This window comes from Salvelinus namaycush, chromosome 14, assembly GCF_016432855.1.
Source record: "Salvelinus namaycush isolate Seneca chromosome 14, SaNama_1.0, whole genome shotgun sequence".
NCBI lineage: Eukaryota > Metazoa > Chordata > Actinopteri > Salmoniformes > Salmonidae > Salvelinus > Salvelinus namaycush.
Window position 1 is genome coordinate 24,451,211 of NC_052320.1, and position 19,742 is coordinate 24,470,952.

The following is a 19,742-nucleotide window of genomic DNA, read 5'->3' on the forward strand; positions in this document are numbered from 1 at the left end:
GAACTAATGATCTTGATATGAAGAGGATGTTTTGGTGTGTACAGAGTGGAAGAGCTGACGCGAAAGGCTCCACTCCCGTCAAAATCTGTCCATGCCAGAATACAGCGAGAAACAGACCAAGTGGGGATTTTTTGTATGGAGGTCTATGAGAAAGTGTTGGATTTAGTCAACAGATTTGTCTTGCTAATTTGATAAGGCTTATTTGATCAAATGTACGTTTTGCAATGTTTAAGTTGTGACTAATGTACTGACATAAGTGGACGCACATGACAACTTTGAGGAAAATATTTTATATTGGCTTTGTCTGTTGGTAGCACGGGTATCGGCCCTCACATTGGCTAGAATGTTCCCACCTGATCTCATCTCCTCCCGCCTGCCTTTCTGCCTTTGCGACAACGACTCCTGTTAGGGCAGTGTGTGTCCCATCCAAATTGTCATGGCTAATTTCCTGTGAGTGGGCCTGAAGGACCCGAGTTCATGCAAAGGTGCCATGGTATGTGCCTGATCTATAAGTCCATTTAACATAAATCATGTTTTCATGGCCCAGTGTGAAGGAGAATTTAGCAAGTGAAACATGCAGTACTTTTATTGAAATTATACTGTATTTTATCTTGATATCCTGAAAGACCCTGTTTAGTTATTGTTTTTTAAATGCATAGTTTATGGCTCAGAGCCAGTATTCATAAAGCGTTTCAGATTAGGAGTGCTGATCAGACCCCCCACCCCTGATCTGAAAGGCAAAACTGGTTCTAGATCAGGACTCCTACATTTTATTTGTCACATGCTTCGTAAACAACAGGTGTAGATTAATAGTGTAGTTAGGGATGCACAATATATCGGTGAACATATCGCAATCAGCCAACTGCCAACATCAGCATCGGCCCGATGTCTAGTTTAATGACGATTTTGTTAGAAACCGATGTCAAAGCTACCCTGCATACGTAATGACGTAATAACGCCACATAAAATGTTGCACTACACGTGCAACACAGCATTCCTAACCTAGCCCACACAATGTCTGCTGTGTGGATCGAGCAGTCAACAAATCAAGCAGTCATTTGAAAGAGTTAAGAAAATATCAGCGAGACTAGCTTTAGCTTGGTACCTAGCTAGCACCAATACAACCAGCCTGAAAACAATGACCTGTAGAAACTGCAGTCATTTTCATTATTCTTAACAATGATTTAGTAATCCTTGTGAGTAAGTATTAGCTAGGTTGCCACTTGTTGTTCGCCTATTGAAATTGTACTTCAGTTCATGAAAATAAATAGCTAGCCAGCTACTTAACCCTGTTGCCCAAAGCTAATGTTATAAGCAGCCAGCTAGCTTCATCTGGCTAGTGAGGCTCAACCGGACCGGGTTATGTGTTATGAAGCTAGCCACAATAAGGATTCGGCACAATAGTGGAATTTGCGGTTTGCCTTCAGAATAAGTGTCATTGACAATGACGCAAATGAGTACAAATAGTAGAATTATGCAATACTTTTATTTTGAAGGCTAACCGCAAAGTCCGCTCTTGTGGCTAGCTTCACATAGATGGGTCCGACCACCATTAATCAAATAAGAACTGTCTTATAAATTAGGGTTATTTTAGATGACACCTAGCTATATAGTTAGCTAGCTAACTATAGCTACTGAAACAGATTATGTCGTTATTTGACACGTCAAATAGTGTTATTTGTCGTGTCTTTTTTGACCCGCAAAGACCCAAACGGCATTCCATGGAAATCCTGGTTGAGAATGAAACGACTGAACAACAAAACAGCACAGCAAGTAAGTGAAAGAAATAGGTTTTGATTATGTTTTACTGGTAATGGGGGACATGCGTAAATGCCAACAAAATAACTTTTTGGTCAGTGTGGTGTGTAACCTATATTTAACTAGGCTAGTCAGTTAAGAACAAGTTCTTATTTACAATGACGGCCCGGACGATGCTGGGCCAATTGTGCGCCGCCCTATGGGACTCCCAATCACTGCCGGATGTGATACAGCCTGGATTCGAACCAGGGACTGTAGTGACACCTCATGCAGTGCATTAGACCGCTGTGTCTGTGTGTGTTAACTATTTAACTGTACTAGAATGCTTAAAAGGCCATAAATGTTTTTTGTTTATCGGTGTAATTTTTGGGGAGCAAGGAAAATATCGGTATTGGCCAAAAATGTAATATCGGTGCATCACTAACTGAAATGCTTACTTACGGGTCCTTTTCCAACATTGCAGAGTTAAAGATCAAGTAAAAATAGGAACAGTGACACGAGGAATAAATGCACAGTAAATAACAATAACGACTAAAAATAACATGGTTATCTACAGGGAGTACCAGTCCTGAGTCGATGTGCAGGGATACCAGGTAATTTAGGTAGCTATGTACATGTAGGTAGGGGTAAAGTGCCTAGGCAACAGGATAGATAATAGACTGAGCTGTAGCAGCAGTGTATGTGGTGAGTGTGAAAGATGCTTTATGAATATGGTCCCCGATATTAAGTAGCTTAATGTTGTACTTACAAATCCTAACACTTTCACGGTGTGCCTTTTACGTGTTTAGCCAACTATAATGGATTGGAATGCTGAATATACCTCTGTGGAAAAATAATTGCATTTTATTGTCCATAAACCTGGATTTACTCTCAAGATAACTTTTTCGCAGAAGGCAAATTGGAATGTCGAGAGGGGGAGAATGAGAGGGGAAAAAACACGGAAAGCAATGTGCAGTATCCTCCTGTGCCGTGTCAGCAGGGTGGTCATGGCAACCAGAATCCAGTCCTGTACCTGTTGCCATGGTTGAGTGGGACGGAGACGGTGATGACGTCGTTCATTAGACAGAAGGACATGTCTCCCATTTTAAATTCAGGATTTGATTCAGTGCAGTATTTTGCAACAAAAAAAGAAACCTGTGGGAGCCTATACTTTCCATTCTCTTGATAGGATGTGCGTATTGATGAATATACCGGATATTACTTATCTTTTTCTCCACTCTATCTTCTAAAAGCCAAAGATTTCCTATAACACACACACACAACTCGCACACACTGCACGGCGTGATTGATAATCCAACAATGAGAGCGAAGGGCAGGGTAGATAAGTCATCGTGCATTACATGGAGCATTCTCCCTGTCACACACAGTATGGCCCTGTCTTATTAACTATGGCTCAGGAGCTGCAGGACATCCAGGTCAAACACTCTCTCCTTTGGACATGTGATGATGACCACTTTGTGTTGTTGATGAGAGTAGTGAGGGGTTCAACGCCTGTGGTGTTCTGCGTTAGCATCGAATAGCCCCCGTGATATGCAACTTTTCAGGGAAGTTAGGAACAAATATACACAGGCAGTTAGGACAGCTAAGGCTAGCTTTTTCAAACAGAAATTTGCATCCTGTAGTACAACCTCAAAAAAGTTCTGGGACACTGTAAAGTCCATGGAGAATAAGAGCACCTCCCCCCAGCTGCCCACTGCTCTGAGGCTAGGAAACACTGTCACCACCGATAAATCCACTATAATTGAGAATTTCAATAAGCATTTCTCTACGGCTGGCCATGCTTTCCACCTGGCAACCACTATCCCGGTCAACTGCCCGGCACCCTCCACTGCAACCCGCCAAAGCCCCCACCATTTCTCCTTCACCCAAATCCAGATAGCTGATGTTCTGAAAGAGCTGCAAAATCTGGATCCCTACAAATCAGATGGGCTAGACAATCTGGACCCTTTCTTTCTAAAATTATCTGCCGAAATTGTTGCAACGCCTATTACTAGCCTGTTCAACCTCTCTTTCGTATCGTCTGAGATTCCCACAGATTGGAAAGCTGCCGCGGTCATCCCCCTCTTCAAAGGAGGTGACACTCTTGACCCAAACTGCTACAGACCTATATCTATCCTACCCTGTCTTTCTAAGGTCTTCGAAAGCCAAGTTAACAGATTACCGACCATTTTGAATCCCACCGTACCTTCTCCGCTATGCAATCTGGTTTCAGAGCTGGTCATGGGTGCACCTCAGCCACGCTCAAGGTCCTAAACGACATCATAACCGCCATCGATAAGAGATATTACTGTGCAGCCGTATTCATGGCCAAGGCTTTCGACTCTGTCAATCACCACATTCTTATTGGCAGACTCGACAGCCTTGGTTTCTCAAACGATTGCCTCGCCTGGTTCACCAACTACTTCTCAGATAGAGTTCAGTGTGTCAAATCGGAGGGCCTGTTGTCCGGCCCTCTGGCAGTCTCTATGGGGGTGCCACAGGGTTCAATTCTCGGGCCGACTCTTTTCTCTGTATATATCAACGATGTCGCTCTTGCTGCGTGTGATTCCTTGATCCACCTCTACGCAGACAACACCATTCTGTATACATCTGGCCCTTCTTTGGACACTGTGTTAACTTCTTATGGCTGCAATCCCGGTAACGGGATCGATATGACAAAAACAAAAAACAAGTGCAGAGCGCCAAATTCAAAAAACAGAAATTTCATAATTAAAATTCCTCAGACATTCATGTGTCTTATATCATTTTAAAGGTAATCTTGTTGTTAATCCCACCAAAGTGTCCGATTTCAAATAGACTTTTCAGCGAAAGCACTACAAACGATTGTTAGGTCACCACAAAACCACAATAAGCACAGCCATTTTTTCAGCGAAAGATGGCTTTCACAAAAACCAGAAATAGAGATAAAATTAATCACTAACCTTTGATTATCTTCATCAGATGCCACTCATAGGACTTCATGTTACACAATACATGCATGTTTTGTTTGATAAAGTTCATATTTATAACAAAGAATCTGAGTTTACATTGGCGCGTTAGATTCACTAGTTGCAAAAACATCAAGTGATTTTGCATAGCCACATCGTTTCAACAGAAATACTCATCATAAATGTAGATGATAATACAAGTTATACACATGGAATTATAGATATACCTCTCCTTAATGCAACCGCTGTGTCAGATTTCAAAAAAACTTTACGGAAAAATAAACCATGCAATAATCTGAGACGGAGCTCAGAACAATAGCCAAATTAGCCGCCATGTTGGACTCAACAGAAACCAGAAAATACATGATAAATGTTTCCTTACCTTTGATGAACTTCATCAGAATGCAGTCCTAGGAATCCCAGGTCCACAATAAATGCTTGATTTGTTCGATAATGTCTGTTATTTATGTCCAATTAGCTACTTTCGAATTGTTTACCAAACGCCCTAACCAAAGTCTCAAAGTGCATCCACTATAACGTGACAATGTCCAAAAGTTCCGTTAGTCAGTAGAAACATGTCAAACGATGTACTGAATCAATCTTTAGAATGTTGTTAACATACATCTTGAATAACGTTCCAACTGGAGAATTACATCGACTTCAATTGACCGATGGAACGGAGCTCACTCTCACGTGAACGCGCCAGTTCAATGCGTGGGCACCTCATGGATGTGATTACTCATTCGTGTCTCCTTCGGCCTCCCTTCACATTAGAGTCATCAGACTAAGTTCTGTTGACATCTAGTGGAAGCCGTAGGAAGTGAAAACCCATTCATATCTCTCTGTATTTTCAATGAGAGCTTGGTTGAAAATCTGGCACCCCCAGAATATATCCAAACAGGAAGTGGAACTTCTCAGGTTTTGGCCTGCCATATGAGTTCTGTTATACTCACAGACATAATTCAAACAGTTTTAGAAACTTCAGAGTGTTTTCTATCCAATACCATACTATGCATATATTAGCAACTATGACATAGGAGCAGGCCGTTTACTCTGGGCACCTCTGTGCACCTTTCATCCAAGCTACTCAATACTGCCCCTTCAGCCATAAGAAGTTAACAAACCTCCAAACAAGCTTCAGTGCCTTACAACACTCCTTCCGTGGCCTCCAACTGCTCTTAAATGCAAGTAAAACTAAATGCATGCTATTCAATCGATCACTGCCCGCACCTGCCGGCCCGTCCAGCATCACTACTCTGGACGGCTCTGACTTAGAATACGTGGACAACTACAATACCTAGGTGTCTGGTTAGACTGTAAACTCTCCTTCCAGACTCACATTAAGCATCTCCAATCCAAAATTAAATCTAGAATCGGCTTCCTATACAGCAACAAAGCATCCTTCACTCATGCTGCCAAACATACCCTCGTAAAACTGACCATCCTACCGATCCTCGACTTCGGCGATGTCATCTATAAAATAGCCTCCAACACTCTACTCAACAAATTGGATGCAGTCTATCACAGTGCCATCCATTTTGTCACCAAAGCCCCATACACTACCCACCACTGCGACCTGTACGCTCTCGTTGGTTGGCCCTCGCTTCATACTCGTCGCCAAACCCACTGGCTACAGGTTATCTACAAGTCTCTGCTAGGTAAAGCCCCGCCTTATCTCAGCTCACTGGTCACCATAGCAGCACCCCATCATAGCACGCACTCAAGCAGGTATATCTCACTGGTCACCCCCAAAGCCAATTCCTCCTTTGGTCGCCTTTCCTTCCAGTTCTCTGCTGCCAATGACTGGAACGAACTGCAAAAATCACTGAAGCTGGAGACTCACATCTCCCTCACTAGCTTTAAGCACCAGCTGTCAGAGCAGCTCACAGATCACTGCACCTGTACACAGCCCATCTATCTACCTCATCCCCATACTGTATTTATTTATCTTGCTCCTTTGCACCACAGTATCTCTACTTGCACATTCATCTTCTGCACATCTACCATTCCAGTGTTTAATTGCTATATTGTAATTAGTTCGCCACCATGGCCTATTTATTGCCTTAACTCCCTTATCTTACCTCATTTGCACTCACTGTATATAGACTTTGTTTTCTTTTTTTCCTACTGTATTATTGACTGTTTTGTTTATTCCATGTGTAACTCTGTGTTGATGTGTCGAACTGCTTTGCTTTGCTTTATCTTGGCCAGGTCGCAGTTGCAAATGAGAACTTGTTCTCAACTAGCCTACCTGGTGAAATAAAATAAAAGTTCATCAGGAGTAGTTGAGAAGTGTGGATCATTATTTAAATGTTTTTCTCAAAATAAAGAGTCCCTGTATCCTGCTGCAAGCTTCACATGGATGATGTCACCTTAGCCCCACCCCCAAAGGAAAGAGCATACAGTGAAGAATTATGATTTTAAGTTACATATGTGTAATTGTGGTCGCTCGCCAGAACTGGGGAAGCCTTATAGGCTACCTCTGCTGTCTATATTGATGAGTACTTTCTGTTGAAATAGTCAACAGGTTCCCATCTCAGTCTGCTTGGGAAGTTGTTCCTCTTCCAACAGACTTGTCTCCCTCCTTTTTCTTTTTTGAAATCCTGGCCCTATTAGAGTGACGCATGGCTAAGGCCAGATGGATACGAGGGAACTATGTTCTACTGCGAGAGAGGGGCAGGGATGCGGAGAGGGAGGGAGTGGGCAGAGGCGCTGTGGCAGGGTGCGTCGTGAGCATGAATCGCCTCCAAGACGAAATAAAAGAACATGCGTTCCCTCTAATGCAGGTTGTAGTGAGTGAGCCATCTTCCTCACTGATGTGGAAGGTCAGCCAGGCCTGTCTTAGCCACAGATTCTGTGGGCTGCTTTCCAGGACACAGATTAAGCCTAGTCCAGGACTAAGAAGCATGCTCACTTGCTAAATGGAGAATCCCATTAAGTCCTTTTTAGTCCAAGATGAGGTATATAATCTGTGTCTGGGATACTGGTCTATTGTGTCCCAGTCCCAATGATGATAGCTCCCCACAATAATAACCCACTTTCCTCATCTCTTCTCCTTGACTGCCAACTGGAATAGAATTTAATGACGTGCACCCAGACTGGTGTAATAAAACTAAAAGGGACGATGCCCTCAGCCTTTTGACCTGTTGGTGTGGTGCCCTGTGCCCCAGTAAGGCTACATGCTGTATGCTAGACCAGGAACAGATGTGAGAGTGAGCATTGGCTAGCGCTTGTCACTGTCCTCATGCCCAAACCTGGAGCTGGGAGCCTCTCCTGGCCCAGACTCATCATCTGTGTCCCAAATGGCACCATATTCCCTATGAGCCCTGGTCAAAAGTAGTGCACTATAAAGGGAATAGGGTACCAGTTGGGATCTCGCCATCATCAGCCTGTTTTTACTGCTGAGTGGGCGGCGTGGCATTGGAACAGAGTGGAGGCAGTCCTCCTCATTAATAGCCCATGTGGATTGTTCCAGGAAAGGGGTAATAAGTGGTGACTGTAACGTAAATCCTGTACATTTCAATTTCCTCTCCCTGGGCTCCGGTTTCCCATTGGACCCGGGTCAAAGGTGAGATCGTGCTTAATTTAGCCCCCTCTCCTCGGTGCCCAAAAAGGAAGGAGACCTGTGACTAGATGATTAGCGAGGATATAATTAAACTCTTACCTGCACGATTTTGGTACGGCCCTTAAGAGTCTAATATAGGCTACGGAGGCCTAAATCGAGCAAGGTCTGCTCGTTGACTATGCAAAGTTGATGGAGTTCGCCTCTCTCTCTCTTCTGAGGAGACCCACTGACATTCTGTTGCCATGTGACATGATATGCAATCTCCTCCCTCCTCCATATCACTGCATTATTGATCAGTGCACCACCATCTTCTCCACACACACACACACACATACTGCAGGGGATTTCTCAGTGTGCAGAGGCCTCTTAAGTATCCTTGTCTGAAGTAGCTATACCCAACTTTAATTGGCCCATTGACTATGAATGCCGTAGTGCTAACACTGGACCTCATTACTGTATTCTAACAACGACTGGGCTCTGGTCAAAAGTAGTGCACTATATAGGGAGTAGGCTGCTATTTGGATCACAAACTGTCTTTGGTATGATGTGATCCTTCAATATAGCTAGCTGGGGTTTTCCCCCAGTCATCTGGGCTGCTGGCGTCGGTTGCTGTTGCCACTCTGTTTGGTTCGTTGCTAGGCCCCGAGCGCACTCTTCACATTTAGTCAGTATCCATTTTTCCGTTTGCCCTGCCCTGCCCTCCACTCCCTGCCCTCCTCTCCCTGCCCTCCTCTCCCTGACCCACCACTTGGACAACGGAGGTATGCGTTTGTCTGGCTAGCCTCAGCTAAATCCCCTGGATTGGCCTGAAGTCCAGCCAACTTGCGCACAATCTGTCAAGGGGACTTCAAGCAACAACTGGGTCGCTAATATCTTCAAATATCCCCTACAGTATATTCCTCTGGGACTCCCCACTCTACTCTCCTCCCTCCCCTCCGCGAGGGGCTTAGCTTTCTGTTGGTGTGGAAAGCTTGGATATCTGTACTGGTGGGACTAGGAGTACTTCCCAAATGGCATCCTATTCCCTACATAGTGCACTACTTTTCACCAGACACCTATGGTGCCTGGTCAAAAGCAGTGGACTATGTAGGGAATAGGATGCCATTTGGGAGGCAGCCTAGCAGGCGTGTTTGACATGCCAGCTAGGCTGGGCAGAGGAGAAATGTGTCATCATTGTCATCCTGTTTACATTGACACGTCAGGTGACAGATTAGCGAAACACATTGCTAGCTTTGCTGTGATGTGTAGAGACAGAGCATGTTACTGTATTGCCATTCCCACTGTATGCAAACATGTTTTAGTATTAGTATGTGCGCTGATTCATTAACAGGAACTTTACAGATGCATGATCTCTCAATCACAAGGAAATAGGCAAATATAGTTGCACATGTCTTGCAGTAGATATCTACCATGTTTTGATTTGATGTTATTTGCAGATATCTCATTTGGATTATTTGAAGGTGTTATTTTGTAAAGGGGTAAAGATTTATTACAGAAATGCTAGTATTTTGTGTCTATTACATACTTTATAAAAAATATAAATTTCCTTGTATATCTCTGAGTGTAGACTGTATTTATTCTAAGACAAAAATGCATTATTTTTACAAATACAGTAAACTCCAAATAGTTGAAATAGCCCAAACCCTCCATCGTGCATACAATATTTTGCAATACTTTGCACTTGAAGTTAAAATGCAATAAACTGGAAGTGGTCAAACTTATCACACTCTTACACAGTAAATGTTATCAGCCTTGTGATTAATGTTTTTTTCTCCTCCCCAACAGTTATATCCAACCCCAAGAACCCAAAGGACCCAGCAAAGTCCTTCAGCTTTGACCACTCCTACTGGTCCCACACTACGGTGAGTTTGCTTTCCTCTTGCCTTTTGCTGCTTTTATCCTAAATGGCCTCAAATGGCTGCCAAATTGACACATTGCCTAAGCCGAACGGCACACTGTTGAATTGAAACACACCATGGACTGTACTGTAGTTCGACATAAACATACATTTAAGTGTGGTCCTCAGTTGGTAGAGCATGGCACTTGCAACACCAAGGGTTGTGGGTTCTATTCCCGCTGGGGCAACCCAAATGAAACAAAATGATGTATGCATGACTATAAGTCTAAAGTACAAGAACATATATTATGTTTCTCTTTCTCTCTTACAGCCAGAGGACCCCACCTTTGCCTCACAGAGCCTTGTGTACAATGACCTTGGCAAGGAGATGCTGCAGCATGCCTTTGATGGCTACAACGTCTGCATCTTTGCCTACGGCCAGACCGGAGCTGGCAAGTCCTACACCATGATGGGCAGGCAGGAGGAAGGACAGGAGGGAATCATTCCCCTGGTATGCTCCTCTCACCTCAAATATCCAATATCCATCCTCCTTAGCTCTCTTGAATAACTGTGGAAGTTCAATGTTCCAATAACATTTTCACTTGAGCACAGTTGCCTCCTTGATCACAGACTACCATTGTGGGTGCCATAGAACAGATTCAAGAAATGTCTAAAACAAATTCCATTTATTCTGTTACATTTGTGTTCAGCCTAGATCAGTGGTTCCCAAACTTTTTATAGTCCCGTACCCCTTCAAATATTCAACCTCCAGCTGCGTACCCCCTCTAGGACCAGGGTTAGCGCACTTTCAAATGTTGCCTGCCACACACACACACTATACAATACATTTATTAAACATAAGAATGAGTGAGTTTTTGTCACAACCCGGCTCGTGGAAAGTGACAAAGAGCTCTTATATTATAATAATAATAATCAATAATCTTTCTCTTTATTTAACCATCTTACATATAAAACCTTATTTGTTCATCAAATTGTGAATAACTCACCACAGGTTAATGAGAAGGGTGTGCTTGAAAGGATGCACATAACTCTGCAATGTTGGGTTGTATTGGCGAGAGTCTGTCTTAAATAATTTTCCATTTTAGTTTTCATGCTAGTGAGGGCCGAGAATCCACTCTCACATAGGTACGTGGATGCAAAGGGCATCAGTGTCTTAACAGTGCGTTTTGCCAAGGCAGGATACTCTGAGCGCAGCCCTATCCAAAAATCTGGCAGTGGCTTCTGATTTAAATTACATTTTCACAGACCCGCTTGTTGCAATTTCGATGAGGCTCTCTTGTTCAGATATCGGTAAGTGGACTGGAGGGCAGGCATGAAAGGGATAACAAATACAGTTTGTTTCGTCTGTTTCTGGAAAGTACCTGCGTAATTGCACACCCAGCTCACTCAGGTGCTTCGCTATATCACATTTGACATTGTCCGTAACACCTGTGTGTTTTCCTTGTTAACGCAGACAGAAAAGAGCTCCAGCTTCTTAATCATAGCCTTAATTTTGTCCCGCACATTGAATAGGATTACAGGGACACTCCGCAACTATAGATTCAGATCATTCAGGCGAGAAAAAACATCACCCAGATCGCCAGTCGTGTGAGAAACTCGTCATCATGCAAGCGGTCAGACAAGCTAAAATTATGGTCAGTAAAGAACTTTAAGCTCGTCTCTCAATTCAAAAAAAAAAACGTGTCAATACTTTGCCCCTTGATAGCCAGCGCACTTCTGTATGTTGTAAAAGCATTACATGGTCGCTGCCCATATCATTGCATAATGCAGAAAATACACAAGAGTTCAGGGGCCTTGCTTTAACAAAGTTAACCATCTTTACTGTAGTGTCCAAAACGTCTTTCAAGCTGTCAGGCATTCCCTTGGCATAAAGAGCCTCTCGGTGGATGCTGCAGTATACCCAAGTGGCGTCGGGAGCAACTGCTTGCACGCGCGTTACCACTCCACTATGTCTCCCTGTCATAACATTTGCGCCATCAGTACAGATACCATTAAATGGACTTTGGTGGTCAAGATGTGATGTCACAAAGCTGTCCAGACACTTTAAAAATATCCACTCCTGTTGTCCTGGTTTCCAGTGGTTTGCAGAAGAGGATGTCTTCCTTAATTGACCCCCCATAAACGTAACGGACATATACCAGGAGCTGTGACAGGACCACCACGTCTGACTCATCCAGCTGTAACGCATATAATTTACTGGCTTGTATGCGAAGCAGTAATTGTTTCAAGACATCTCCTGCCATGTCACTGATGCGTCGTGAAACGGTGTTTGATGAAGGCATTGTCTGTATAGATTTTGCGGGCCTTCCCCCCAGCATTGTCCCAGCCATATCTGCGGAAGCAGGAAGAATGAAGTCCTCCACAATAGTATGGGGCTTGCCTGTCCTAGCCACTCGGTAGCTCACCATATAAGACGCTTCTAGTCCCTTCTTATTAAATGGTATCTGTGGCTTTTATACATGTCTTACTACTTGAAAGTCGTCTTTATTCTCGCTCAAAAGACTCTGTGGCTTATTTTTCAAATTGTCATGTTTCGTTTCTAATTGTCTGCGCAAGAGTGAAGGTTTCCTGCGAGGGAGTAACGGTTAATGTGATTGGATGTTAATTATTTGACTAGGCTAACTGTATTTGACATTGTGTTGTTATTTTGCTGAACACTAGATGGTTTAATTTTATTTTTGGCAGTGTAGCGAGGCTACTCAGGCGAGGAAAAAAACCTCACCCAAATGTATAGCCCCGCTGGAAAATATACATGTACTGTTTGAAAATGTGAAGGAATTCTATATTTTAAAAAATAAATAAATGTGAATCACATTGCTTACAACATTGCCGACAACATTACTTACCCCAGTATGGGAATACCTGGCCTAGATCATGTCCTTAGTTATGCTCATATCCTTAGTTATACGAGAACAAGCAAGGCCCAATAGTATTGTACCATTTTATTTCAACCATATTTGGAAGTTTCATGCTGACCATTCACATTGATTGGATACCTGAGTATTCAATTCCGCCCATCCCAAAGAGATTGGAAGTGCTTTGGCTCACAAACAAGCAACCGGTTCTCTCATTGCCAACCTCTTGTATGCATTCCACCTCTCTGCCGGCAGCACTTACTGCATTAAGACATTTCTCCCCTGGTTTTGGCATCTAACCGTCAAGCTATTTGTGTTATCTATCGATCTGCAGCTCCTCTCTCTTCCTCTCTTTTTAAATGCTCCTAAATGGCAATAACACATTTCTTCCTCTGTCTCTTAGCTCTGTGAAGAACTCTTTGAGAAAATCAATGACAACAACAAAGACGAGATCTCATTCTCAGTGGAGGTGAGTCCCAGACAGCATTAGGGGCTAAATCCCCCCCCCCCCCCGATCACTCTCTTTCTTTTCCTTCTCCCCTTACCTCAGCCGCTCCTCACTCCTCTTTCTGATGATGGCCTACCCTCCCAAATTGTAGCCCTGCAGTGACTACCTTGTTCTTATATCCAGAGCAACCTCAAAGTATAGTGGTTTCCCTAGCAATGCTTTACTAGCAACGCATATTAGCTCAGTCTTCCGTGTACTCATCAATGCTTAAGCAAATTCAAGTCTTTGAAATGGAACACCAAGTGATCCATATTGAGCGAATACTGTGACTTCTGCATTACAAAAAGTAGCATTCCAACACTATAAATGGCATTACTACTGATTGAAAACCCTCTCCTTGACTGTCATGTATGTTGATGGTAAAGTTGCCCCTAGACGTTGATCTGGGGTGAGTTTAGCATTAGGATTGGGGGAGGGGAAGTTGATCCTGAATCTGTACGTAGTGGAAACTTCATCCCGTAGCGTTGCTGGATGTTTCTGATGTCAAGGCTTCACTGTAGCTTTAGTCGGCCATGGCCAATAGATACTCATACTGTAATGAAATCACTTCTAGGTCAGCTACATGGAGATCTACTGCGAGCGGGTGCGGGACTTGCTCAACCCGAAGAACAAAGGGAACCTGCGTGTGCGAGAGCACCCCCTGCTGGGGCCCTACGTGGAGGACTTGTCCAAGCTGGCCGTCACCTCCTACAACGACATCAACGACCTCATGGACGCCGGCAACAAGGCCAGGTCAGCGTCAGGACGAGACCTACCCAGGGGCTTTGTTCCAAATGGCACCCTATTCCCTATGTAGTGCACTACTTTTGACCAGAGCCCTATGGGCTCTAATCAAAAGTAGGCCCTAAATAGGGAATATGGTGTCATTTGGGATGCACAGAGGAGTGCGTGGGGAGGGAGGTTGTTGGACATAAATGCACACAAATTATCATATCATTTAAGAATCAAATAAGAAACAGTTCTTAAAAATGGATTTGCTTGAAAAGTCAAGCTTTTCAGTGAGTTTTTTTTTTTATCCTATTTTAAGCTGAGTAGTAGTTGAGTCCATGTGGTTGATTGGATTGTTGTTAAAGCAGTAGCTTGGTCACTGTTCCCAAGCTCTCAGGCAGGTATCTCTTCTTTTGGGACAGAGTGTGTGTGTGTGTGTGTGTGTGTGTGTGTGTGTGTGTGTACACATGCCTACCTTCCTGGCTGCGCAAGCGTGTGTGTCACGGGAGTGTGCATTCTCGTGTGGAAGAGTGAACCTTGCTTTAATTTTCTACTGTTGACTCGGAGAGCTTATGTCTGGAATGTGTGTTTTAAAGCCCATATCTCCTTAGTGTATATCCCACATGTTTGTTAGGGTTGGGTGGTATCAAGATTTTCATATCATCATTACCATCCTTCTCTCATCCTGTGATTTACAGTATTACCGGCTTAGTACACAAGGGGGTGCCAAAAAAGGCCATTGGGCGTCGATCACCAGAATGCTAGCAATATTAGCACAGGTAATAGTGAATTCAATGGAGGCTGCTAGCTAGATATGCTAACAAGCGCAAAAGAAAAACAAATTGCGAAGACAGGCAATCCAGCTCAAAAAGTTAAACGTGTGTGTGGGATCTACCGAATATCTTTTGCGTTTGGACATTTACAAGGGAATGTGAACGAGAGACATTGTGCAAATTAACAAAGTTTTGACCCATTGTTGTCTGAAGAAAGAACAGTACTGGCTATGGAGCAGCATGTGTACAAGCTGTGTCTGTGTGGAGTCTGGAGTCGTTAGTGCAACGGACCTGCCTACTCTGCTTGGAGAAGAGGAGGAGAATGAAGAGAAAAAACACAAGGAAATCAAGATCGCAGTGGCAGCTGTACAGATTTCTCAAACATGGCAGAAAGCTAACACTGATGCCCCGTCACCTTATTAATTCAGCCACTTAGATAACTAGCACGTTAAACTTAGGGGTTGCGTTAATGAAGAAATCTGCGTTTTTCACACAGGAAAAAAAATATATAACAGATAAGAAATATCTTGCTGCGTTTTGTAAACGCAGATCTAAAATGCTTCTTATTGTAATTTCTGCTCGGCATTAGACTAATTTTATGCCTCAGTTGCACTTCTCCACTCAGATTGGACTTCACGAACGGGCAGTCTATTAGCAGACAGCACTCTGACTGATGTGTAGCTACTTTTCTCTGGTACTTTTAGGTTTAGCCTACTTTTCACGGGTAAATTGCAAGATTAACTTTAAGACAAACATTAGAAAGAATGTAGCCATCTACATTTCCTATGATACTCTTTTGGAATATGATGGGCATGCATTGTTTTTGCAAAAAATACCTTGCTTTTTAATTGTAAACTCATTTATTTGTTTAGCTGCCAACCAAATAGCGTTCAACTTCTGTTGTCATCTGATGAAAATTAAGGTATTTTCTGCCGAATGTGTTGCGGTAATGTATTTTCTGTGAATGCAAACTTTAGTACGCCTCTGATCCCTCTTGAAGCAAAAAAAACACTGACTTTCAATATAAAACGCGTGCGTCCCTTGTCAATACACAGCTGGCCTCACCTGTTCCTGCTTTCTCCGGTTGTGCTATTTACAAATGCTTGACTGGCTCAACTGTTCTGGGTAACTATGGTAAGTTTCATGAAGAATTCAATCTGCTTTACCTCCTAATAAGTTGACTGCAGTTCTTTACTTAAAGTTGCTACAAATATTAACATTTATTGAAAAACGTCAAATTGTTTCGACGGTATTCAAAAACCATCCCGTGGCCATTTCCAAATACCAGATATACGGTATACTGCCCAAGCCGTGTGTGTGTTAACAGCTTTAAAGGTTGGTATGGTATTGAAAATGTCTTAACCAGGGATTTACTTAAATACTGTATTAATTATGTTTTTGATATTTTATTGTAATTATGGGAAATGCAGAAGTACTGAATGTATTGTACGAAAGTCTTTCCTTGAAGAACAATACTCTGAACACTCAATACAGGACAAAAAACGTGTCCATATAAGTCTTACTTCAACATTCAAACCACTTCAATATACTTTTTAGATAGCAGTACGATGGGTTTCACATCTTTCCATTTGGTGTGATTCAACTAATGTGTCAACTCTGTTACAGGACGGTGGCAGCCACCAACATGAACGAGACCAGCAGCAGGTCCCACGCTGTCTTCACCATCGTCTTCACACAGAGGAAGTACGACAGTGAGACAGACCTCTCCACAGAAAAGGTGAGAGGAATGGGATCCCAATTTGACCTCCCCACATTTCCTGTGATTATGATGGAGATACAAAGGAGCCACTGTCAGTATACACACAATGTCTATTGTAGTGTGATACTATCAGATTTCTGTGTAGAAGTCGCTCTTCAGTTGACTTGACAAAAGTATATGTTTAGGTATAAATTGGTTTAGAATTGCAACTGTTTTGGTTATTAATATTGTATTAGTGTATGCAGTTTGTTATGAACTAGTTGTATTGGGTCAACTATTTAGCTATACCTGCAATTTCCATGATTAGGATATTATTTTTCTTACTGTTTATTTTGAATGTAATTAAAGATAATAATAAAGTGAGGCAATGGATATATTGTTTCTGATGGTGTGTGTGTGTTAGTCCTAAACTAATTGTTCCCATCTAACCCGTTCCAGGTCAGCAAAATCAGTCTGGTGGACTTGGCAGGAAGTGAGCGAGCTGACTCTACTGGAGCCAAAGGCACCAGGCTAAAGGTAGGACCCTTGTGGCTCAGTTGGTAGAGAATGGCGCTTGCAACGTCAGAATTGTGAATTCGATCCCCGCTAGGGCCACCCATATAAAAAAAAATTATGCATGCATGACTCTAAGTCGCATTGGATGAAAGCATCTGCTAAATGACATTATTATTATTTTGGATATAGGCCACTCTTCAGCAACATACCACAAATACACCAAGTAGCTATGTATTTCTTTAAGGGTCTAATTAAATTGATATTTGCTATGTGGCTTGTCTTTATTAGGAGGGAGCCAACATCAACAAATCTCTGACCACATTAGGGAAGGTCATCTCTGCCCTGGCTGAGGTGGTGAGTACTGTCTGTCTCCATCTCTCTCTCTCTCCTTCCTCTATCTCCCCCTCCCTCGCTCTCCCTCTGTCATCCTCTTCCTCATGAGGAAGGCATGTTGTAACTTGGTCTGCTCTTCTGTTCTTTCCCTCTTCCCCTGGTGTTACTTGCATACCCAGGATTACACTACCAGCAAGGTAAACCCTTTGTGTGCTCAGTCATTTCAAACCACTGATCCCTCCAAAAAGAGACGGGTTATGGCAATATTTTATCATTTTGTCACCCGACCATTTTTCTCCATTGACTCATCACCTTTATTTTATCTGCAATGGACCCGGACTATCTGCATGGAACCCATCTTGCACTGACTCTATGCCCCTCACAAGACTATGTATACACACACTACACTGACACAAAACCCACACACTTTCACATACACACGCCACACACACGCATACCGACACAACACACACATACGCACACATGTACTTTCACACTCATCATATGCTGCTGCTTCTCTTTTCTTTATTTTACTCTAATGATACACTGAGTGTACAAAACATTAGGAACACCTTCCTAATATTGAGTTGCACCCCCCTCCCCCCTTATGCTCTCAGAACCACCTCAATTCTAAACCAATTCATCGGGGAATGGACTCTACAAGCTGCCGAAAGAATTCCACAGAGATGCTGGCCCATGTTGACACATGCTTCCCACAGTTGTCAAGTTGACTTGATGTCTTTTGGGTGATGGACCATTCTTGAGACACATGGAAAACTGTTGAGCGTGAAAAACCCAGCAGCGTTGCATTTCTTGACACAAACTGGTGCGCCTGGCACCTACTCCCATACCCCGTTCAAAGGCACCTAAATATTTTGTCTTGCCCATTCACCCTCTGAATGGCACACATACACAATCCATTTCTCAATTGTCTCGAGGCTTTAAAATCCTTCTTTATCCTGTTTCCTCACCTTCATCTACACTGATTGAAGTGACATCAATAAGGGATCATAGCTTTCACCTGGATTCACCTGGTCAGCCTGTCATGGAAAGAGCAGGTGTTCTTAATGTTTTGTACACTCGGTGTATACCCTGATGCCTAGTCGCTTTACCCAGCCTTCATGTACATATCTACCTCGTACCCCTGCACAGTGGTCTGGTCCTGGTACTCCCTGTATATAAGCTCCATTCTTGTGTATTTTATTCCTCTTCTGTTACTATTTTTAGCTCTATGTCGTTGTGAAGAGCTCGTAAGCAAGCATTTCACAGTAAAGTCGAAGCCCATTGTATTCATCGCGTCTGACGGATACTATTTTATTTGACTTTTTGGAGGAACCAACACAATCTTTGCACTGGAACAAAATCATCAGAAATCAGGCCTCTATTCCTTCTTCACCGCCGCTAATGCACTTAGTGTGAAGATGCTGCCATTTTACAGTAGACTCTCCCTTCAGCCTCGCCTCCCATCACTCCTTCCATCTTACATTGGGAAACTAACATCCATCCATCCATTTCTGTTTGTTCACCACCTTCTAACATTGGTTTTGTTTGACACAGAGTAAAAAGAAGAAGAAGACTGACTTTATCCCGTACAGAGACTCGGTTCTGACATGGCTGCTTAGGGAGAACCTAGGTAAGAATAGATAATGCAGTTACATAGTTGGCATGATTTATATGTGAAATACATTCAGATTCTAGTGACCGTAATGTATGTAAACCATTAAGCGAATGGCATATGCCTGTCAGTCAAGATGAAAACCTGTGTATACTGTCACATGATGAAAAAATATTACTCTACGTCTCTTTTTTTTAAAATTTATGCAAACTATTTTAACATAATTAGAAGTCTCATTGGGCATACTTGTGTGTATATCCAAAATGCACATTCACCTGTCATTGGGAGCACATTTACAATGTATCAGCTCAATCTAAGAAAAAAACTGTATAGCAATGAGTATCCATACAATAACACTGTACAGTTAAGCTATCCCAAAGCAGAGTTAAGCTTTTTTTGATGCTTTCATGGGAATGACCTTGTATGCACCTTGTCATGTAAATTATTTTGTACGCGATTTGTGACAAGGGAATTCATTTGTTCCAATCTCTTTCTCTCTTTTTCTCTCACTCAGGTGGAAACTCCAGAACAGCCATGGTAGCCGCCCTCAGTCCTGCAGATATCAACTATGATGAAACCCTCAGCACACTTCGGTAGTGCTCACCTCTTTGAAACAACACAAAATGC

At 42.8% G+C, this 19,742-nt stretch overlaps 1 protein-coding gene across 4 annotated transcripts in view; it reads left to right on the top strand.

Annotated features, from left to right (window-relative positions):
* The window catches only part of kif1b (kinesin family member 1B), a 116,555-nt gene that overhangs the window by 28,520 nt on the left and 68,293 nt on the right, over positions 1–19,742 (top strand). For all 4 annotated transcript variants that reach the window (XM_039008271.1, XM_039008272.1, XM_039008273.1 and 1 more), the window contains exons 3-11: positions 10,036–10,112; positions 10,419–10,598; positions 13,367–13,432; positions 14,025–14,203; positions 16,579–16,690; positions 17,111–17,188; positions 17,456–17,521; positions 19,058–19,133; positions 19,630–19,708. In XM_039008271.1, coding sequence (XP_038864199.1) covers positions 10,036–10,112; positions 10,419–10,598; positions 13,367–13,432; positions 14,025–14,203; positions 16,579–16,690; positions 17,111–17,188; positions 17,456–17,521; positions 19,058–19,133; positions 19,630–19,708 — 913 coding nt within the window. The remainder of the gene's footprint in view (positions 1–10,035; positions 10,113–10,418; positions 10,599–13,366; positions 13,433–14,024; positions 14,204–16,578; positions 16,691–17,110; positions 17,189–17,455; positions 17,522–19,057; positions 19,134–19,629; positions 19,709–19,742) is intronic.